Source organism: Palaemon carinicauda, chromosome 24 (assembly GCF_036898095.1).
Source record: "Palaemon carinicauda isolate YSFRI2023 chromosome 24, ASM3689809v2, whole genome shotgun sequence".
Lineage (NCBI taxonomy): Eukaryota > Metazoa > Arthropoda > Malacostraca > Decapoda > Palaemonidae > Palaemon > Palaemon carinicauda.
This window is the reverse complement of record NC_090748.1, coordinates 76,582,784-76,606,509: the sequence shown is the minus strand read 5'-3', so window position 1 is coordinate 76,606,509 and position 23,726 is coordinate 76,582,784. Positions and strand designations below refer to the sequence as shown.

The 23,726-nt window shown below is 38.9% G+C and overlaps 1 protein-coding gene across 1 annotated transcript in view; it reads left to right on the top strand.

The window, feature by feature from the left end:
• tweek (transmembrane protein KIAA1109 homolog tweek) overlaps window positions 1-23,726 on the top strand; it is a 789,520-nt gene that overhangs the window by 508,384 nt on the left and 257,410 nt on the right. The window contains 5 exon segments of the mRNA XM_068348609.1: window positions 8,089-8,234; window positions 10,332-10,470; window positions 10,768-10,893; window positions 14,897-15,080; window positions 15,432-15,596. Of these exon segments, the coding sequence (XP_068204710.1) occupies window positions 8,089-8,234; window positions 10,332-10,470; window positions 10,768-10,893; window positions 14,897-15,080; window positions 15,432-15,596 (760 nt within the window).

Sequence of the window (23,726 nt, the reverse complement as noted above, 5' to 3'; positions counted from 1 at the left end):
GGAGTAACTCCCTGTCAAAGGTCGGAGCTTCTCTTTGCCCCCTTGTCATCTGCCTTGTTTCCTCAACAGTTGATCAAGGATATTGCGGCTTCGCTGGTGCAGAAGGATACACACGACCTGATGGCTACTTCTGCTCGTGAGGGTGCTCCTTCATCGTCTTATGTCGTAAGACCCAAGATCGATACCCCAGCGACTAGGTTTATCCCGCCCTTTCGTGGCAGAGCCCCCAGCAGGGGAGGCGCTCGTGCCGACGGTAAAAGAGGCAAGAGGAGAGGATCCAAGTCCTCCCGTGGCAGAGTCTGACTGCCCACGTCCTCAGACAGTGGTAGGGGCCAGACTGAACAGCTTCTGGCAGGCCTGGGAGAAGAGGGGTGCAGACCAAGAGTCTGTGTTGTTGCTCAAGGAGGGGTACAAAATACCTTTTGTACGCAGACCTCCTCTAGTAACAGTTCCTTTAGACCTCTCTCCCAGGTATCGAGAGGAGTCAAGGAGACAAGCTCTACATCAGCAGGTTTCTCTGTTGCTAGAGAAGGGAGCGGTGGTGAAAGTCTCGGACCTTCAATCACCGGGATTTTACAACCGTCTCTTCCTAGTCCCAAAGCATACAGGAGGTTGGAGGCCAGTGCTGGACGTCAGTGCGCTCAACGTTTTTGTTGTAAAAACAAAATTTACGATGGAGACCACGAAGTCCGTCCTAGCAGCGGCCAGAGAGGGAGACTGGATGGTCTCTCTCGACCTGCAGGATGCGTACTTCCACATTCCTATACACCCAGATTCTCAACCGTATCTGAGGTTTGTTTACAGGAATGTGGTGTACCAGTTCCGAGCACTGTGCTTCGGCCTCAGCCCTGCTCCTCTCGTGTTTACGAGGCTCATGAGGAATGTGGCAAAATTCCTTCATTTATCGGGAATTCGAGCCTCCCTGTACCTGGACGACTGGCTTCTCAGAGCATCGTCCCGTCATCGCTGTCTGCAGGACCTTCAATGGACGTTGGGTCTGGCAAAGGAGTGGGGACTGTTGGTGAACTTAGAAAAGTCTCAACTGAATCCCTCCCAGATGATTCTCTATTTGGGGATGGAGATTCGCAGTCTAGTTTTTCGGGCTTTTCCGTCTGCCACCAGGATAGAGCAAGCCCTGCTCAAAGTCCGCCTCATGCTGAAAAAAGACCGTTGCTCAGTGAGAAGTTGGATGAGCCTCTTACATTCAGCCTCCCTGAAGGATCTCACCCTCAAGATGCTTTTCTTAGTGTGCTTGGCTTCGGCTAAAAGGGTCAGTGAGATCCATGCCTTTAGTAAAAACATCGTCTTTTCTACAGATAAAGCCACATGTTCGCTTCAGCTTGGTTTCTTGGCCAAAAAGGAACTGCCTTCTCGTCCTTGGCCTAAATCTTTTGATATACCTTGCCTATCAGAGATCGTAGGCAACGAGCTTGAAAGAGTACTGTGCCCAGTTAGAGCTCTTAAGTTTTATTTCGCTCGTACCAGATCTTTACGAGGTGGATCTGAGGCCTTATGGTGCTCAGTTAAGAAGCCCTCATTGCCTATGTCTAAAATTGCTTTATCGTATTTTATTAGATTTTTAATCCGAGAGGCTCATTCTCACTTAAGTGAAGAAGATCGTTGTTTACTTAAGGTCAAGACGCATGAAGTGAGAGCGATAGCAACTTCCGTGGCCTTTAAGCAAAACAGATCTCTGCGAAGTATTATGGACGCGACCTTTTGGAGGAGCAAGTCGGTGTTCGCTTCATTTTACTTAAAAGACGTCCAGACACTTTATGAGGACTGCTACACACTGGGTCCATTCGTTGCAGCGGTTGCAGTAGTGGGTGAGGGTTCTACCACTACATTCCCTTAATCCCAATATCCTTTTAATCTTCTCTTGAAATGTTTTTAATCTTGTTTTGGGTTGTACGGAAGGCTGAGAAGCCTTTCGCATCCTTTTTGATTTGGCGGGTGGTCAAATGTCGTTTCTTGAGAGCGCCCAGATTAAGGGTTTTGATGAGGTCCTGTTGTATGGGTGGTCGCCCTGGATATAACAGCTCCTGGGAGTCTTTCAGCATCCTGAGAGGATGGCTGGGCTATGTGAGGAAAGCGGACTAATAAGGCAGAGTAATCGTCAGAGTCAGCTTCCTTACCAGGTACCTATATTTAATTGGGTTTTGTTATGATATAATTGTCAAAAACTCTAAGCATATACACCTTTATTGTATTAATACTGGTCTCTACCCACCACCATGGGTGTGAATCAGCTATTATATATTCACCGGCTAAGTTTGATATTTAAAAATGATATTTTGATTATAAAATAAATTTTTGAATATACTTACCCGGTGAATATATAAATTAAAGGCCCTCCCTTCCTCCCCGATAGAGACCCAGCGGAATGAGAAGAACTGGAGCTGTTTACAAGTATATGCGGTATCTGGCCGATAGTCGGCGCTGGTGGGCACACCCGCAACCTTCATGGCGATCGCTCGCGAGTTTTTGTGTTTCTGTCAAGCCGTCCGAGACGTCAGCTATTATATATTCACCGGGTAAGTATATTCAAAAATTTATTTTATAATCGAAATATCATTTTACCACAATGTGAAATATCAAAGTTTTTTTCGTTCTTATGATACAGTTAGAAGTACCTGAGATGATAAGGTAGGCCTATAATACTGGTTAACATAATCCTGAGGCAAAATTTTTAGAAGTCATTTTTTTTGTTGATTAAAAATGTGGGCTTTATGTCTTTACAAAGTTGTATAAGTTTTTGTAACATTGCTAAATACAGTTATTTAAATGATAAAATACCTGGTGAATATTGATGATGGATGGGCTACAGATATGAGTAGTTTCACCCCTCATATGAAATATCAATCATATAATGGATTGGAGTTGAATTGTAATTAAAACCCTTAGGAATTGAATTAGAATTGAACATTTATTATAAGAAATTATTCGGAATTGAAATGTATTTGGTAAATTCACATTTTTTTATACATTGGAATTGATTTGAATTGATAAAAATTAATTAACCCCAACCCTGATTGCCAACCCAACTCAAAAACCTCATTGTAGAACAGTATCATGATCCTTTCCACAGAAATTCCAGTAGGGGGAAGACTGTCCTATTTCTTCCCCAGCTGAATGTCTGGAAAAGAAAATCTTAGCGACAATATACATTTTTGTATTTTAAATTTCTTTAGTAAACAATCAGGAGTGTCATATTTCAAATTCTAAATTAAATGGTTTGTTGAAAGTAATCTAGACAGTAATCTTGACCAAGTTAGTAATCCTTTGCTTTGTTGCATTATTTATACATAAAAATTTCCATCTATTCTTCAATTGCTCCCCACCTCTAGCAGAGTGTTGGTGTAAGCAATATGAACATCAGGTTAGGTTCATAGAAATACTGTAAACAGTTTTGATAATAATATTTTGTTTTTATACTATGCTGAAGCTCATATACATGCTCACCCTCCTCCCCACTGACTCATGATATCAAGAGGCAGGGATAATTTTGACTTTGAAACTGAAGAGACAAAGACTATCTGGTTAGGCAGTTCTGGACTTCATACTACTTACCACTAAAAGGTTCTATTCCTTTGTTAAGGGCATATATATTATTTTTGAAAGGAAAAAATGGGGAAAATTTTAAAATGTTAAACTTTTAAAAGCAAGTGTGATTAAACCAAGCTTGAGAGTACACTCAGGTACACTGGTCTACCTGTTTCCTTATTTCCTTTCCTTACTGGGCTATTTTCCCTGTTGGAGCCCTTAGCTTTATAGTATTCTGCTTTTCCAACTAGGGTCTTAGCTTAGCTAGTAATAATGATAATAACGAACATCAAGTGAGGATAGAAATAAGATATTTTATTATTCAAATTCTGTTTATTGCCATTGATCCAAGAAAGGATATAATGAAAGGCAATCTGACAGTTAATTATACTATAGAGAAAAAACTTATAGATTTTCTTTTTACTGATAATAACTCTTGAATAGTAAAATATCTCAAATAACTAATCTGGCCTTATATTTCAAGATTGTGAAAATAATTATTGGACAGAATCTCGTGCTTTCATGTACTGTATAATAATGTTGGCATGCCTAAAGACTTTGCTGATCATGCTATATAACCTGTTTAAAGTTACTGTATTAACTTTTTTATCCATAAACATAATTTATAAGTTACAGTATGCAGTATGGTGGTCACAAAATTGTTTAAGCAATTCAGTCTCTCTTGAAAAAGACACGGCTGTTAGTCCAATCCAGGCTATCTTTAGGTATCAATGTCATTCTTTGTGTGCATTAATGACAGCTCTTGGTTCTCTTGATACCCCTTTCTTTCCTTTTATTTTCTCTTTAGTATTTTATTTGTACTGTATTTCACGCAGGTTATGATTAATAGTATTTCATGGATTCTTATCCATCAGTCACATAACTGGTTGTACTCATACTGCGAGAAAGAAACCACACCTGGTAGGCACCATGAACCAATCAAGTCTAAGTTGGTGCAACTGCATCATTGTTTTAACCAACTTGACTTCTTACTCTCTTTTCCTGTATGTTGTTACATAGCTATAATATGGTTTATTTTACATATAGGAGGACTTAGTTTGGAATTATCAAAGTTTGGCATCTGCTTTTAAATTCTGTATATGTGCTAATAGATTCAATAGTAGATTGTTATGAGAACACTTAACCCTCCCACAATGTGAGGCAAGTCAAGGGTTGAGCAGTCTAAACTGGATAGAATATGGGGAATGGTTCACAGTGTTTGTATGCCCCAATTGTTTGTGTAAACAATGACCAATTCTGTCTAAAGAGGATTAATTTTCTAGGGGATAATTCAGGTCAGATTTTTATTTTTTGGTTTTCCATCCCCATGACATCATTATTGATTCTGATTCCTCTCCTATTATTTTGCTGGTTTGCATAGCCTACCTTTTTCTATGGTGGTAGGTAATAATTATATATTTATGAATTTGTTGATCTTTTGCCATTAACCCCCTTCACTACGATGGCATACACTGAACTTCAAAACATGCCTGGTACAATAGTGTATGATTTACAGGATACATAATTTACAAAAATAAACCATATGGAAGTTAAAATCATTTGATTCATCCTGCCAAAGAGTAAAGAACATGGTTGTGTATCACACTTAAGGTTATTTTACTTAGAAAGTTTCTCCCCTTGATTTTAGCCCCCACCCCCTCCATTTATTCAGCCAACCAACAAAGACTTTTGAATTCTAGCCTTTATTCCTGATTGTGTATGGGATATTTTATGTTACCATGCATAATCACACCACTCTCTTTAGCCAATGGTACATTCACTATAGGAGGTAATTACAACCCCTCCCCCCTTCCCCAAGCTTAGAGAGATTGCTCGCCTCACATTTTAATCCCACCATCAACTAGGACACTTGCGATTCCAGTCTTTATTCGGGGTTATGTTGTGGCTATTTTAGTGTATTTATATGCTGGCATATGCGATCAAATCACACTGCAAGTATTCTCCAAAGTGAAATGTATCTGTGTCGCTCAAAACTCTATTTGTTTCTATTTAATTCTCCTGATATTAATCTTGTTAATTCCCAGGTGTAGAGGTGCCAGTGATGGGAGATGAGAATGAGAGAGAGATTACAATAGAGGAAGTGAGGAGAGCACTAGATGAAACGAAAGTAGGAAAAGCATCTGGTATGGATGGTGTGAAAGCTGAGATGTTGAAGGAAGGGGGTGTGACTGTACTTGAATGATTGGTGAGATTGTTTAATATGTGTTTTGTGTTGTCAATGGTACCAGTAGATTGGGTTTGTGCATGTATTGTACCACTATATAAGGGTAAGGGAGATGTGCATGAGTGTTGTAATTCAAGAGGTATTAGTTTGTTGAGTGTAGTTGGAAAAGTGTATGGTAGAGTAATGATTAATAGGATTAAGGATAAAACAGAGAATGCAATTTTGGAAGTACAGGGTGGTTTTAGAAGAGGTAGGGGTTGTATGAATCAGATTTTTACAGTTAGGCAGATATGCGAGAAATATTTAGCAAAAGGCAAGGAGGTGTATGTTGCGTTTATGGATCTGGAGAAAGCATATGATAGAGTTGATAGGGAAGCAATGTGGAATGTGATGAGGTTATATGGAGTTGGTGGAAGGTTGTTGCAAGCAGTGAAAAGTTTCTACAAAGGTAGTAAAGCATGTGTTAGAATAGGAAATGAAGTGAGTGATTGGTTTCCAGTGAGAGTGGGGCTGAGACAGGGATGTGTGATGTCGCCGTGGTTGTTTAACTTGTATGTTGATGGAGTGGTGAGAGAGGTGAATGCTCGAGTGCTTGGACGAGGATTAAAACTGGTAGGCGAGAATGACCATGAATGGGAAGTAAATCAGTTGTTGTTTGCGGATGATACTGTACTGGTAGCAGACACAGAAGAGAAGCTTGACCGACTAGTGACAGAATTTGTAAGGGTGTGTGAGAGAAGGAAGTTGAGAGTTAATGTGGATAAGAGTAAGGTTATGAGATGTACGAGAAGGGAAGGTGGTGCAAGGTTGAATGTCATGTTGAATGGAGAGTTACTTGAGGAGGTGGATCAGTTTAAGTACTTGGGGTCTGTTGTTGCAGCAAATGGTGGAGTGGAAGGAGATGTACATCAGAGAGTGAATGAAGGTTGCAAAGTGTTGGGGGCAGTTAAGGGAGTAGTAAAAAATAGAGGGTTGGGCATGAATGTAAAGAGAGTTCTATATGAGAAAGTGATTGTACCAACTGTGATGTATGGATCGGAGTTGTGGGGAATGAAAGTGATGGAGAGACAGAAATTGAATGTGTTTGAGATGAAGTGCCTAAGGAGTATGGCTGGTGTATCTCGAGTAGATAGGGTTAGGAACAAAGTGGTGAGGGAGAGAACGGGTGTAAGAAATGAGTTAGCGGCTAGAGTGGATATGAATGTGTTGAGGTGGTTTGGCCATGTTGAGAGAATGGAAAATGGTTGTCTGCTAAAGAAGGTGATGAATGCAAGAGTTGATGGGAGAAGTACAAGAGGAAGGCCAAGGTTTGGGTGGATGGATGGTGTGAAGAAAGCTCTGGGTGATAGGAGGATAGATGTGAGAGAGGCAAGAGAGCATGCTAGAAATAGGAATGAATGGCGAGCGATTGTAACGCAATTCCGATAGGCCCTGCTGCTTCCTCCGGTGCCTTAAATGACCGAGGAGGTAGCAGCAGTAGGGGATTCAGCATTATGAAGCTTCATCTGTGGTGGATAATGTGGGAGGGTGGGCTGTGGCACCCTAGCAGTACCAGCTGAACTCGGTTGAGTCCCTGGTTAGGCTGAAGGAACGTAGAGAGTAGAGGTCCCCTTTTTGTTTTGTTTCATTGTTGATGTCGGCTACCCCCCAAAATTGGGGGAAGTGCCTTTGGTATATGTAATTCCCACATTTGAAGGAGGCTGGTAAAGTGAGGCAAAGAGATTAACCAAAACAAAAATCCTGATCTAGAAAATTATCCTAACTAACCAGACAAGGTTCACCTTAAACCCCTAGTAGCTGAGTGATTGCTACCAAGAGAGAGAAAAGTCCTTTCATCATTTTTAATACTGTACTTTAATCTAGATAGGGGTCTCTTTATAATAATATCATTGAGGCCCAATAATCCTCAGCAATTGATCCATATATTTTGGAATTTTAGATCAGACACAACTGGAAGGCTAGTAAATTATTTTGGAAATAAATTTTGATTGAACACTTGAAAATTTATAAAAATAAAATCTAATTCATCTATTTCATATCAGTTGTTTTTCAGTGGTGTCCTTCAAAATTAAGGGTAGTTTAAATTATTCGTATAGATTCAGATTAAACTTTTGTAATAAATTAATCACATTTGCTGTTTGCTTTTATAATACAGACATCTGTAATTTTAAGGATTTTCTTCTTCAGCGAGGATTATCAATCATTAAAACTTGATTTTATTCAATTGTAATGTAAATAGCATGTTATACATAATGCAGCGTGATAAGTAAATATGTAATGAAAAGAGGTCGAGATTGATTTTAAAGTTGCTAGGTTCATGCTAATTCATTTTTACATTTTCCATTTTTTTTTTTAAACAGGACTTCAGTTGCTGGTGATGCAGCAGATGGACACAAAGGGAGTCGTAAATATGATATTTTGAAAGAAAGCAAAGCGTCAGACATTGAAGCAGGAATGCAGTCTCATATCCCTCCACCAGTGGTGGCTGATAAAACAAAGGAATTAAGTAAGTTTTCCACCTTTAGCAAAGTTTTCTTCATATTTGTTATGACAGAATGCTCTAGATAGTATAATACAGTATTATTTTGTTCAATAGATACCAAAGATTGGATAAAGAAAAATTGGTATATTATGGGCAAAGAATGATGAAATGACAGTTTTTTGTGATTGGATAATACTTTTTTCCTAAGAACTTCCCCTGATGTTCATATTGCTTCTTCTCAGTAAGCAAAATCATTGTTAAACAATCTACCCTAATAGTCAACATCTTAAACATAAAATTTCATAGTTGTATAGAGTCAACCGAAGTGTTAGTTGGCTAGACTTTGAAAAATTTTACCTAATTCAATATATATGTTTGATTGAATTGCTAGTTTTGCATACAATATACAAACACCAAAGATTGAAAAATATATAGTATTATAGAAAGTATTATCATCATAATATTTTGTTTTTAATTTATGTATTTATTTTTTGTTTATATTAATAGAATTATAAGGTTTCAGCATTTCCCTTTCTTTCATTTGTAAAGTTTAGCATTATTAGCTGTTCGCTCACTTCCACTAATAAAGATATACACACTTATGAACAAAGCTAGAGTAAATACATGATAGTGTTTTCTTATTCATTTATCAATTATTAATGTATGCATAAATATAATCTTGCTATTGATGTGGCCTCAGTTAATTGATGATACAGTATCTTTATGTACAAAAATTCTAGATTTAGTTGATACTGTTGGTTTTATATAAATAGGTAATTAGAAATAAGATATTATTATTTAGAGATAATCCTGAGTCCCAGATTTCAAATATCTTTAGAAAAAAAATCTTCAGTCCCATATTCAAATTGTATTTTAAGATGGCTTGTAACCATTAATCTACAGTAGACCAGTTAAGTTAGAATTTTGATATTTCATGATGTTATTTTATGAATGACCTCTCTCTCTCTTTCACTGATGTTTCACCTCAATCAGTGTGTGGAAGTCACATTATGATCATTAGGAAAGGTTCATGGACAAAAACAGAATCTTAGTAATAAAAGTTATTTCTATACTCACCTTGTGTTCATATATATGTCCACCTTCCTACCCAATGAATTGTGATGTCAAGAGGATAGAGAATATAGTAGATTCAACTTTGAGACTGAAATAACAAAGAGCCCCTGGCACGACACTTCTTCGCTTCTTGCCGTTAACTGCTAGTGTCTCATTTCTTTACTAGAGGCATGTGTACATTAAATGGAAAGATGGGTAATCCTTAAAATCATATAGGAAATTTTTGATAAATTGAGCTTCTAGATAGGAACCAGTATGAACATCAGTTAAGTGTAGAAATATTTCTTTTTTTATATATATATATATATAAATTCTCTTGTTTAGAATGAATATTTGTGATTTAATTTTTTAAAACAATTGTGAAATTTGTAATGTAAATAATTACTGAATTTTGGAAATCTTATCAACCGCCACATACTGTACTATCTAAGTCAACAAATGAAGGATTTAAATATTTACTGGGGGGGCCATGATTGATTAAAAACGGGAACTTATATCATGAATCTTCTGTGTCCCTTTCTTTCAGAAATGATTCAACTTTGCGATGTTTTTTTATACCAGTTGGTCTTTACATGTATTGAATAGTTATTGATATTGACAGTGATTTAATATAATTTTGTCTAAATTTGAACTTCGTTAATGTAAGTCAAGTATTAATAAATAAAGTCCTAAGTGTTCAATTATAATGAAATAAAAATTAAGTAGTAAGAGGAAGATATAAATTTAAGTACACTCTTCGATATGTACAGGAAAGGATTTTAAGAAAATAAACGAGCTGTATGCTTCAGTTTGCCTGTGAATATATAAATAATAAGCATAGCATTTTTCTTTCATTAGTGTTTGAATTTTAGAAATGATTTTATACATTTTTAATTCTATTTATAATGAGTTATATCAAATTTCAGTTATTGTTAATGAGAAAAATTGCATGAGGGTATCAAATATTCCATTCACAATTTCTTTTAATAATTCTTTTTGTATACCTCATTTGTTTAACTTATTCTCTATATTAGACATCATTATAATTTATAAATTTTACTTCAAAAGTTGGAATAGTGTCTGGGGAAAGAACTCCTCTCGTGGTATTTGGTTTGGCTAAGATCCAGCGAACAAAACTTCTAGCAACTCTAAGTGGACTGAAGCTTGAAGCTGAGATGAATGCTGTTCATTCTTCCCTAACATTCAGGTAAATATTGATTTAAAATTTTGAGAAAGTTCCTTGAAAATTAGTTTAAGAAATTTGTTAGTAACACGTACATTTGTATTAAAATGTATAGTATCAGTAATTTGCGTGGATATCAAGGCTGTTTTGTTAGTACAGTATTATGTAAAGCATTAATACTATTCCATCAAGATTTGAATGAAGGTTTTTAAAGAATAAAGGTTGTTCAATGTTTTAGCTAATTATGAATACTTCATTGTGTGTAGTTAGTATTATAGTCAGTGTATACACGGTGTGTTCAATTGTACATTTTCTTAACAGGGAAAAGGTTCGTGGAGCAAGAACACAAGCTAGAGCTACGCAGAGAACAACATCAGAACTCTCTCATACAGGCCATATTGGAAGTACAATGATTCTTTTGCTAGAGGGAATTGCCCCAAGTCAACAGTAAGTCCAACATGTGTTTACAAACAGTTTACTAAATTTTAGGTAAAGTGGTTCTTATAGAGTTGTTTTTATTTTTTTCTCTGTACACATGTTGATTTACTTATTTGTTAGTACTTTATGTATTATATATCATTGTTTTATAATTTCTGAAGCACTAGGTACTGACGTCATCAGTTTTTTGGGGGTAAAAAATCGTTTTTTTAAAGAAGAAAGCTTTTATGTACTAGATATGAACTATTTCAAAGTCTACGCCAACTAAGAATTTGAATAGAAACAGATTTTAATTATTATCTTTATTGTAAGAAAGTCTTGTGTTGATAAGACACCATGATGACTTGTAACAACCTCTTCTCTTATAGGAGGGAGGTTATCTTGGGTTCTTCCTTAGTGGGAACTAAGGAGCCTAAGTTTCCATCTTTAGTTCAAGAGAAGTATTAGTTACCCATCTTTCCATGCCTGTATTATCAACTTTAATTCCATTTCCAGTTAAAGTTTCTTTTCCTTTTGCAAAGATTCAGGCACTTTTAGCAAAAGAGCCAACAGAGATAGTGTTGTATACTTCTTTGTCCTATAAAAGTACTAAAGCTGTCAGTACTAAGGGATCTGTAATCCAGAATTGGTGAACAAAATGCGCTATATTTTTTGTTCAGCAATGTTGCAAACATGTCTACCTTCAGTCTCCCCACCATTTCTAAATTTACATACATATTGACAGATGTACCATTTGTTTGGAAAAATTTAACTTTTCCTTCATAACTGTTTTATTTTCCCAGAATAAAGTAAAGGAGAAGGTTTATTTCCCTTATTTTTTTCCAAGACAGTAGCACCTCTGTTATCTGGTAAAGGTAGCATAATCTCGTCTCCCCTTGTTTTCGGATGTAGGTCAATGCTGTCATATTGTCTGAAAATACTTCCACAGTTTTGTCTACCACCAGTTGTTTCTGGTTCTACAGAGCCTTGAATATTGACTCCAGACAGTATACACTACTGTAATATTATATTATGCTCATAAACTTTGATTTCTCAAATGAGGCACTCGCCTGAGCTGCGTATTCCATATGTTAGGAATATTTTTAAAAGGAATGCCATTCTTTGGGCATGGGGAATGGCAGTGTATTATGGACTGAGTACCCTGCTTCTCATAAATCTTGCTATGAATGTGAATTTAACCCTTTTACCCCCAGGCTATTTGGAAATTTCCAACCCTTAACCCCCAGGGGGTTATTTTTTTCCCAGCACATTTTGCAGTATATTTTTTTTAAATTGCTCTAACAGCCTTAATTTTTGTCATAGAGAGGTCAGGTTGGTCTCATCCTCTTGGAAAATGCCTGAATTTTCTCAAAAAATTATCAAAAATATGAAAAAAAAAATTTTTATAGTATTTTTTTGCAAGGACGTACCGGTACGTCCATGGGGGTAAAGGGATGGCTTTTGTGAAACGTACCAGTACGTCCTTTGGGGGTAAAAGGGTTAATGAGAATCAGTCAAGGAATGTTACATCTATGAGAATCACGACTGGAATGGTTCTATATTTGATTGTCTTCTTACCATTGTAGCTAAGATACAAGATGATGGAAAGGGCTCATTTGTGGTTGATGGTGATTTTGGTGCTCACCATAAAATGGTAAAATTCTTTTTCTCCCACTGATTGCAATGACTGTAGAGGTTTAGACTTTGCCTCTTGAATCAGGCTATGAACAAATCATAAGTGAAGCTACTCACAGGTCTGGTAATTGCTTGGCCCTAGTATACACTGGTTCCCTTGGTGTTAAAACAAGTAAGGTTGGTCCTCCAATTGGGACATCTAATCATGCCTTGGTTTTGTTTGTTATTTTTTGCAAGCTCTCAAGATGTTCTTTGTGCACTGGATGAATAATTGGTAATGTTAGTCCATCAAGTGAATGTGTTGTTCTAGCTCTATCCCTGCTGATTAATGTCCAATTTCTATAACTCCGATATCATCTAAGTTTAATGAATGTCTTTTGGCAAAACGTTTAAATAGGTATATAATACTGAAGGTAAACATCTTTTCCCTAGTTTGTAATTTGGCTTTCGTAATGGCCTTAAAGCATGTGATGCCCCTCTTTCAATTTCCAATGGTGTACAGAAATCCATTGATTGTGGTCAAGAAGTTTGGATCATCGGCCTTTATTTTAGTGCTGCCATTGACTGTTAATCATGAACCCCTTGTATTTAAACTCAGAGGGAAATGGGTGGGTCTTCTCTTAGCATCATTATTGAATTTTTAAGTGATATATTGCAGAGTAGTAGATGATGGATACCATAGTGACTATTTGAATACAATATCTTGTGTTCCACAGGGTAGTGTTCTGGACCCATTACTCATTGTGTATACAGATGTTGCTGCTCTCTCTGCACCAGTTCCATCTCCTGAATGTAGATCTGGGATTGCCGATTTTCTAATAGAGATCTAGTTGCAATAAGGGCATGGTGAAAATTATGGGGAGTTAAGTTTAATCTAAACAAAATTCAAAGTAGGATTGTAAATTTCTAGGTGTGATTCTTGATTGCAAATTAATTTTGAGATAGAAAATTTACTTTTGAGAAAAATTTGTTCAGTCTGTTTCTTCTTCAATTCCACAAAAAAGGGTTACTACCAAAAGTCTTTTTTAAGATTTTTTGTGATCTATTTATCTTAAGGAAATTTTGTAATTCTTTCATTCTACCTTGTTTTGAGCACTTTTCACCTGTCTAGTTAGCTGCTGACTCTCATCTTAATTTGTTGTACACAAATTTGCAGGAAAGCAAATTTCTTATTCTTCTTACTTCTTATCTATTAATTTCTGACACTGTCATTAAGTTAGGGTTTTAGGAATTTTGCTAAAGATTCTTCATAATTCTGACCATCATTTACATTCGGATCTTCCCAGATTGTACCATCATGTAAGTAGTACTAGTAATGCTGTTATTTCTAACATTCTTGTGTTCTGTACCATGAGGCTCAATACTACATAGTATTGTAGAAGTTTTATTCCAGTTTTGACCAGGATCTCAAATCTGTAATACGCTGTTTACCACCAGAACCCTTAATGAATGGAATTTTAGAACTACTAGATCCGACTTAAGGTGTCGTGCTAGGATTGAAATAGAACAGGTTAGTTGAGAATTACTGCTTTCAATAGATGACCCAGTGGCCTGAGATTTCGCAAAAGAAGCTGAAAAAGTTAAGAGCTTTTGAAGTTCATCATATTCAAAACTTTATTTTTCTAGTGTTGTATTGGAGTTTGGTGCTGGCGTGTCATTATAGTCATCAATCCTTGCTATAATCAACTAGCTTAGTTTTCTCTCAATTTTCCCCTGAACTAGAAGTAGATTTTTTTTTTATTTTGTCTAACCATAGAATAATACTTGTTTATAAGAGGAAAATTGTTGTCTTCTTACTTCTCAAAATGGTTATTTAAATAACAATACTGTCCCTGAAATGAGACATAAAGAGAATACAGATCATGATTGCCCAGAAACCATTCTCCTAAACAATCTACGCAGAAGTTAATAACAAATCCAGAGAACAACTTTAAAAGGACTAAAAACTTAAATCTGGTAAATTTCCTTCGAATATAATCTATGTTGCAGTTATAAATTCTGAAGAGGAATTCTTTAAAATGTACTGAAAACCCTAATTTTTCCCAAGCTAGAGTAGGGGCTGTCGCCAAGCCAAAGTCAACAGAGACTGAAAGGAAAGAAGTCAGGAAAGTTTTCAGTCAATGTGGTAAATGTTCGTTGAACCAGGTTTCCAGAGGGAAGCAATATGAACATCAGTGAAGGTTCATGGAAACAATTTCTCATGCTTTTATTAGTAGTAATTCACTAATCAATCTACTCAGGATAATCTCATACCTAGCTTGATAAATTAAAGGCCTTTTTAATTGATTCAAAGAATTTAGTAGTAACTAACCTTGATATCCTGATAAGTTATTGTCCTTTTTTCAGTTTATCATAGTATTTCATCTCTTAAAACATCCTTAAAGATCAATTTTTGCAGAACTGTTGTCAAAGTTACCATTGGGAAGAGCCAAGGACTTTACTCTAGCCTTTCACGTAAAACCAAGGACAAAAATTCAGCTCTGATAAATATTGGAGATGTTCACATAGATATCCCACAACACCCTGTAATACTGCATGACATGATGACTAGAGGAACAAAGCAGCTATCTACCACTCTTATGGTAAGTGTATTTTTATAAACTAAAGTTATAGGTAAGTGACGCTTTTGTTTGGTTTTCATTACTCTGCTGTTCTTTTATTAACACTTAATCAGTATACGTTAACTCAGACATAAACTTCCTAAAAAACTTCAAGATACAGTATCAGTATTTTGTGTAAATAACAAAAAATGTGTGAATTATATTTTGATGGCATTAGATTGTACTTTATACCTTTTTTATTTTTACTGTTCCCTGTAGTTTTTCCTATATCACGTGATCATAATTATTTGTAAAAAAAAAAAGAAAAAAGTTTTTAATGAGTGCAAAATTCAGCCTTTTGCCTAAAGGGATTATCTCTTTATCATGTCTTAGGAACTGAGAGTGCCACGTCCAGGTGTAAGGCGTGGTGCTACTGTAGATGAACCTGATGTGGCAGCCTCTCCTCGTCCTCCTCAAGAACCACCTGGCCCTCAAGAGCCCACTCCTTCAGATTCTTTATTACATCCCCTAGTTATACAATTCTCCATATTGCTCCAGGTATTTTGAATATATTTTTCTCCTTCAAACATTATTTGAAGTAAATTTTGTGTAAATGTAGAAGATAAGTCTTTGCATACTGCACATAATTCTATTTTGTTTCATCGTAAACCCTTACTTTAACATGGCCTGTGTATACAAATCTTAGACATATTGATCCACTCATCCACCTGTAAACAAAAATGGAGAATGGTTTGAGGCATGTGTGTAAGGTCCTTTAGTTCTATGGTTGTTAAACCCAATTGCACTTTGGTTTTTATTGACCGATAAACAACTTCCAGCGATTTCAAGACATTACGAAACTTACAGGTTCTTTGAGTGTGATTTTTATTTTTTTTTTTCATATTCTGTTTTCTCTATTTTAATTCATTTTATCATATCTTTTAGTATATTTTTCATTGCACATTTATGTTGCTAATGTCAATTGCACTAATGACTTCTTCAGTGAACTTCTGCTTAGTTTTGTGTATAGTATCCCCATTTTATTCTTAACCAAAATATTTTTCAGAAGTTTATTTAATACTCATGTTCACTAGTACTGAACTCCTCAGTATCTTGAGCTTTATTGTTTGGGAACCATTCTGTAAAAAATAAAAACTTTTTGTTTTGATGAATAATACCTATAAGTCACAGTGTTAATATCTTTGAAGTGCAAACGTCTTTACATTAGAAAAAATATATACATTCTTAATCTGCTATACCCTCCCTTCTTGGATCCACCTTGGAACTCTGGATGACTTTGTGATATCGAACCCCCTTTCTGTGCTTCAGTACCCCACATTACCTCTCAATCTGATAATGTTTTCATTGACTAGACACTTTTATCAATCCATCCAATTTTCCTGGTATATTTGAATTTCTATTGATTTTAGGATAAATGGCTTTAGGCTTTATAATCATTTTACTATCTAGATTAAAATAAAAGATCTGTTTTGCATATTTCCTGGTATGTGTTTTCTATTATATTCAACATCATAGCTCAGTTATAGCCTACCTCTTCCATCTCCATGCATACTGCCTTGTGGAAACATTCTCATAGAGGTGTAGTAGTTTGAGGATATGAGATCTCTTATTCTGATTACTTGGTGACAGAGTGAACTTTTACATGATAAGTTTACATGATGAAGTAAAAGACCAGCATTCGCAGTAGTGTAGGGGTCAGTACTTTCTTCCAGTATGAAGACCGGCAAGGTTATTGCATCCGTACATTTAGGCCATGTGTAATAAGTGGAGAGAATAGCTCTATGTAGAATGTAGATAATTATCATGAAATTGGCTTATCTTTTGCTAGGAAAATATGGTTCAGAAAATTTATTTTGGCCCCATTTTTGATACGTTTCATTTATGTTTATTGAGTTGAATGTAAATATTGGTATCTGATATTACAACTCACCTCCTATATATAGCTGGTAAGGATATACTTACAGTGATGTAATAGAAATAGGATTTTGTATGGATAAAATTTTTCCTTTTATCTTTTACGAGAAAAATATTTTATTAGGGAGGTATTTATCAGGTACTATATAGACATAGGATGCTTTTCAACATTGTATATTTGCGATATACTCATTGGCAGCCAACTGTCTCAGTGGGAGCTGGCATATCATTGGCAGCCAACTGTCTCAGGGGGAGCTGTTTTATGCCAACACCATTTATACTAAAATAAATGGCATTTCATATTCAGCTTGTGCCATATGCCAATGCTCTGTGTATCTCAGCCTCCTATATCTCAAGTAACCCAATAATCTATGAATTGTATATTACTTATAGTTAGATTGAATTATAAGTAACACAGATCATGCTTAGTGTTACAGCTGTCACTACTGGTTCATTTATTATTAGATTATGTCTAGCTTTATTATTCTTTAGCACATAAATTGCTAGGACAGTAGCTAGGGTTCTTTCCTTGAAATTTTAAGCTTTTTACTGTTATCAAATTAAAGTTTTTTTTTGTCAATTTGACATACTAAAACTTTATTTTGCTTTTTTATCCAAATTAGTGATTGTGATTTGTGGAATTGCCTTACAGGAGAATATTTGAGTATTAGTAAGAAAGTATAATTTAGTTTCTATATTTGGTTTAAAATTTTTCATTTATCATACTTTAGTGTGTAGTGAAAATATCAAGGTATGTCTTCTGCTTTTTATTTGGGCATTTGTGCCAAAGCCGCAATACCATTGTGGTTTAGGGCATTGTCACTGCCCCTTTCCTCTGCCATTCATGAGTAAACTTTAAATTTTTAAACAGTTTAGTTCTTCAGTTGGGTTTTTTGCAAGACTCTACATCTTTTATACACCAGTCCTTTTCCTTAGGTGTTGGTTTTTCTGCCTTTAAACCTATGATAACTAAATTTCTTTCTTACAACCCTTTTGCAATGATGCTTGGTTCTTTATATTGCACAAATTTTTTTCAAAGTGTCTTACCATTTATCACAGTGATGTTTGGATTTTTACATTCCTCACACTTTTTTATGATGGAATGTGATTTATAAATGAAACTTGGTTATTTCATGAATTCCTTTTATGGAATTACCACTATCCCTTCATCCATGGAAATGGGATACTCAGCAAAGGAATGCTTATAAGATTCATGGAAAAAAGCTGGATTCACAAAACTAGATTAGTTATTTTCAATCTTACCCAAGATTCACAGATGGTCCCTCTCTCCACCTCACTTTTAATGGTTATTTGTCCATTTCTTGTTCTTTATTTTATTTTGAGGGGAATACTTATGGCAGTCTTGGAAAGATTAAACCTGTACCTCCCTGAATCTATCATCATATGGTTACACATGTCATGGTACTGATTAAGGAAAAAATTCTTGTTTGTTCCGACTCTAAATACGAACCCTTAGCTATTTATAGGAATTATACTCTTGACGATACTGGAAGAGGAGCCATAAGACTTTTAGCGAGGTATGATCACCCACCTGCTAGTTAGTGGGGCGGTAGGGGGGTAGACCCCTACCCTGCTCACTCACGCAATAGTGTTGTGTTACCACTTTAGCTTTTGGCTTGGTGGAGAACAGATGTTGTCACTCTCCATCTCCTAAATTATCTTGCCCTTTGGCTTAATCTTTTTTGCTTTTTCTTTACAGGTGTGATTGTTTTTTTTTGTTTTTTTTTGCCATCCATTATGAGGACGTGTCCGCATATGTTGTGTCCGTCCTGCCAAGGGCGGCGCTGCGATCAGGACAACACCGATCCTGAGTACCAGGAGTGATCTGTCTCCCAATGGGAGAGATTTGGGAGATGGTGCAAGAAATCTAAGAGAGATTCTTTGCCTATGGGGTCTTCCTCAAAATTGAAGAAACCTCAGACTTCTTCCTTGACCCCCTGATCTCTTCCCAAAGCTCCTGCTTGATCTGTCTCCTCCGGGGAACGATCGAACAGGAGCGTAGACCCTTTAACACCAGGTCAACCCCTGGGTTCAAGGATCAGGACTGCTTCCCCTAAAGAATCTGCTCTGCCCCTTCCCTTGGACAGAACTTTTTAATTTTCAGATGTTTTACAGGTTTGACCATCGCTGACCATCAATGGGAATGACTGTTCCCCTGTCAAAGGAGGCGTTGTTAGAGCTTATCCAACTTGGCGCTGAAGTAAAATCCTTTACCCAGTGAATACAGAACTCCGAGACCCTAGAGAGTCTTCCCCTGCCACCGATGGGTCTCACCCTTCACCTTTGCTTGCTGCTTCTGCCATTGTTTAGAACCTTGCTCTTCCTCATGCTGAGCCGACTCTTCCATCAGGGAAGGAGCAAAGTCCAAGGCAGGTTTCTCCTGCGGGTGGTCACCTCTCTCATTCATGAGTGAGGCCCTCCCCAGAGACTCCGTCCTTGAGACCTTCCAGATGTTGATCGGCACTCCGCTGACTTCCCTCCCTTCAGAGGTCTTCCCTACGGAGGAACCTCACCGCCATTGACGAATGTTCTCTCCCTCTCAGTGGCATGCCGTTGTCGACAGAAGCCCCCTCCATCACAAGGATTGTCACTCCTCCTTGTTAAGGGAACGATGTCCTCGCCGCCCCTCCAGACATTCTCCTTTTTCATTTGCAAGGAGACGTCTCTTCAACTCTCGTAGGGACTGACGATCTTCTCACTCTCCTTTGGAACATTCCCCATTGATGTCTCATCACTGACAAGCTGCTTGTCACGCGTCACCCAGTGACTGTCACTCTTCTCGGGATCGTCACTCACCTCCTCGTGACTACAGTATCACTCTACATGTCGCTCGCCTAATCTGTGCTGTTTGCCAGATTGTTATCGTCACCCTCAAGCTCTTCGGCATTGATCAGCTCGGGCTCGTCACTCACCTTTTCCTCAGTGTTCGCCGACTTCTTGTTGTTCGCCGACTTCTCGTTGTTCGCCAGCTTACAGGGGTTCGCCCACTCGCCGTTTGTCAGCTCTGCGGTGTTCACCTCTTCATCGTTCCCCAGCTCCTCGTCGTTCCCCAGCTCCTTGTCGTTCCCCATCTCCTCCTCGTTCCCCATCTCCTCGTCGTTCCCCAGCCTCTTGGTGTCCGCAAGTTCATTGAGCTGGAGGCCATGCCTTTGCCAGTCTTATCAGGTAAGAAACCTAACTTCCCTGCTTTTCAGGCTCCAAGACTGTAAACTCCTAGGAGGCGATCTCCACCATCTAGCCTATCTAAGGAGCTTCTGGTCTTCTCTGCGTCGGGAAAGAACCATCATGGTTTGACGCTTTGGTGAAGGCAGTACAACAAGCTATATCTGGTGTGCTACCAGCAGAACAATCTGTAGCCATCACCCGTAGGATCCCATTGTAGAAGTCAGTTCCCCCCAGTTTTGCCTCCCCCCATCTGACCCCAGACATAGAGCTTTGTTGCCAGCCCCGTGCAGACCTCCATCTACAAAGATGATTCTCTTGCCCATAAAGAAGAAGCGGGGGAGCAGCAGATATAGGGATGGCGATCCAACAAGATTTCTCCCAGGTGCAGGTGACACCAGTATTGACTAAGTAAAAGAAGAGGAGAATGGAGCGGCTGACTCGAACTAGACGAGGCTCTCAATCTCCTTGGTAGATCTCACTGACGTCCTCATTTTGTCCCTCCCCTATAAAAATAGTACCACCGGAACTTCGCCCCGTCTCCAAGGAGACTGACCATCTGCCAGCTGTTCCTTCTGTAAGAGAGGGACAGCTGTCCTCCAGGTAGGAAGAACCCTCCAGACCTTAAAGGAGTATCTCCAATCCTGCAGAGAGACTAAAGACGCCAAAATGGTCCCAAAGAATACCCCATCCAGGGCGTTAAGACATCCTTGAGAGAAGCCTCGAGGAACCTCCCCAGCAGTCATTAGGACGCCAGCAAGCAATGTTCCTCTCACAACTTTAGTTGACGACTTCAACCCAACCCGGGCTCTTGTGAGTGAGGGCTCGTAGGTGGATAATGACTGCGATTATGGTGATGGTTATCTCCCAAGGGCTGCTAGTCCTAGGCTTACGGAGGCCAAGCAGGAGTCAGAGTATACCTTCTGGCAGGTCCTGGCCTGCATGAGGATCATCAATGGACTGACTGACACAACAGTGGCCCATCAAGAGGGCAAGGACGAAGTGCTTGACCATGTGTATGGCACGCAACGACCGCCCAAGGCCCGTGCAGCTTTGCCCTGGTTGAAGGGGTTGATAGTTGCCTAAAGGAAGGGTTTTCTCCAGATCGCTGGCTCCTCCAGTTTCCTCTGTGCAGGCTCATCCGGTAAACTCTTCCTGCCACCTTTAGTGCAGCAGAGGAAGTATTGTGAGGTTGCGAATAAGCCCCTTTCAGCCTTGCCTTTAGACCACTCCATGGAGGCACTCACCAGAGGAGTCTCCTTTGAGAGAGACTCCGTCTCTTTCTCAGCGTCGGAGATCCTCGACATTGAGAAGGTAGTGAAGTAAGTCATGCAGGCTACTTCATGGCTGGATCTTTGGTTGGGATCCATCGGACACCTTGTCAGAACTGAGGATTGGTCCAAGGATTATACGAGTAGATTGATAGAAACTTTTCTATTATCGGGGACCAAAACCATTAAGTTCCTCTCCCACCAGACAGTTAACCTGCTGGCAGACGCTATTCTGAGGGAAGAGACTTGATACTGTAATAGAAAGATTTTAACGACAAGTCCCCCACACGCAGAAGTGACGAGATTAAAGAACTCCACTCCCGAACAGTCCTCCTTGTTCAGGCCGGAAGATGTTGAATGGGTGGCAGGGCATTGGAGGAAGTCCAACCAGGACTCCCTTGCGCTTTGACAACCTGTCCCTATTGTGCACCTCCGCTACAGAAGCAGCAGCCTCAAACATTGAAACTCCCGACAACTAGGACATCGACAATTACTACAATTCATAAAAAGGTGTTGAGGAATCCCTTTTCAGCCAAGGAGCGGAAAGGGTCTAAGCCGTCTTGTTAAGGAGTAGAGGTAGCAGCCGAGGCCGCATCTGCTAGGACGGCCAGTCCTCCCACTTGTCCTCGAGTGGGCTGATGACTGCAACGCTGCTGGCAAAAGGGGTTGCAGCACAGGGCTAAACCCTGGACACTCTCCATGATTTGGTCAGGGTATTGCATCCCGATCATTCAATCTTTTCCCTACAGGGACTCGGAATCTAGTTCCGTCAAGCTCCTATGTGAAGAGATCCAACAAGTCCAGACCATGTTGGAGAAGGACGCTCTCCAAAAGGTTGAAGATGGATCCCTAAGTTTCTTCAGTCAACTCTTTCTTGTGAAAAAGGAGTCTGAAGTCCAAGTGAAATTAGTCAAGCAATTCCCCAGACATCCTAGTCCCAGTGGGACTAGAGCAGCAGAAAGACCTAAGGTGGTGGGAGGCAGACAAGAACCTTCGCAAAGCGGCCGACCTTCTTGTTTTCCCCCTGGAATTTATGCTCTATTCAGATGCATCAAAAGAAGGAGGGGGGCCACATGCTGCACCACACATCCTAAGGGCTCTGTTCAGAGTCTGAAAAGTACAAGCATATAAATCTCTTGGAGGTGAGGGCAGCCTAACTAGCCCTCCTGCAGTTCCTGCCGTGTCACTCCATAGTGTTGATGAGCAACAACACCACAGTAGTGGCTTATGTAAACAAGCAAGGCGGTGCCTTTTTGCAGCCCCTATGCCATTTAGCAGTATAGATGAAATTGACAGTTGTCCATATCAGCCCGCTTCATTCCGGGTAAACGGAATGTGCTCACAGACAATCTGAGCAGAGATACTCAGGTATTGGGCTTCGAGTGGTGTTTGTGTCATCTAGTAGCCAACATAATCCTAACTTTGTGGAGTTCCCCAACTGTGGACTTGTTTGCAACGTCCCTTAACCTCAGGCTCCTTCTGTACTGCTCCTCAGTCCCAGATCCCCAAGCTCTTTGACATGATGCATTCCAGTAACGGTGGGACAACATCGACATCTATGCCTTTACCCCATTCTGTCTGATGAGAAGACTACTCATCAAGACCAGAGTATCCAACAACCTCTCTTTGACCCTCGTAGCTCTGCTATGACATCACGCAGAGTGGTTCCCAGACCTTCTGTAACTCCTGATGGAGATCCCAGGAGAACACCCTTCACGACACAATCTACTCAAACAGCCACATGCGAACATCTTCCACAAAGCTGTAGCTTTGCTACAACTTCACTCCTGCAGACTATCCAGCACCTCCTCTCTCAGAGAGGCTTCACACAACAAGTTGTGAGAAGGATGGCTGAATACCTGCGAAGATTTTCGTGTGCAGTTTACCAGGCCAAGTGAACTGTCTTCTCTGGTTGGTGTCATGGAAGGGATATCTCTCCCCTCTATGCTACTATCCCAACAATAGTGGAGTTCCTTGCTTACCTTTGGAAGAAAATTCTCCACTCAGTTTCAGCAGTGAAAGACTACCACTTATCCTTGATTCTTGCTTTGAAGCTGAAAGGAATCTATATTTCTCCCTCATTGGAGTTGTCTCTCATATGAAGTTATGGGCTTACCTGCCCCCAGTCGGAAGTTAGACCTCCTCCAAGGAACGGGGTTCATGTCCTTCAATCTCTGGAGGGTTCTCCCTACGAACCATTATGCCAGACTATAGATCTCCACCTCTCTATGAAGACAGTGTTTCTACCCGCTTTGGCCTCGACCAAGAGAGTTCGCGAACTTCATGGTCTTTCCTATGA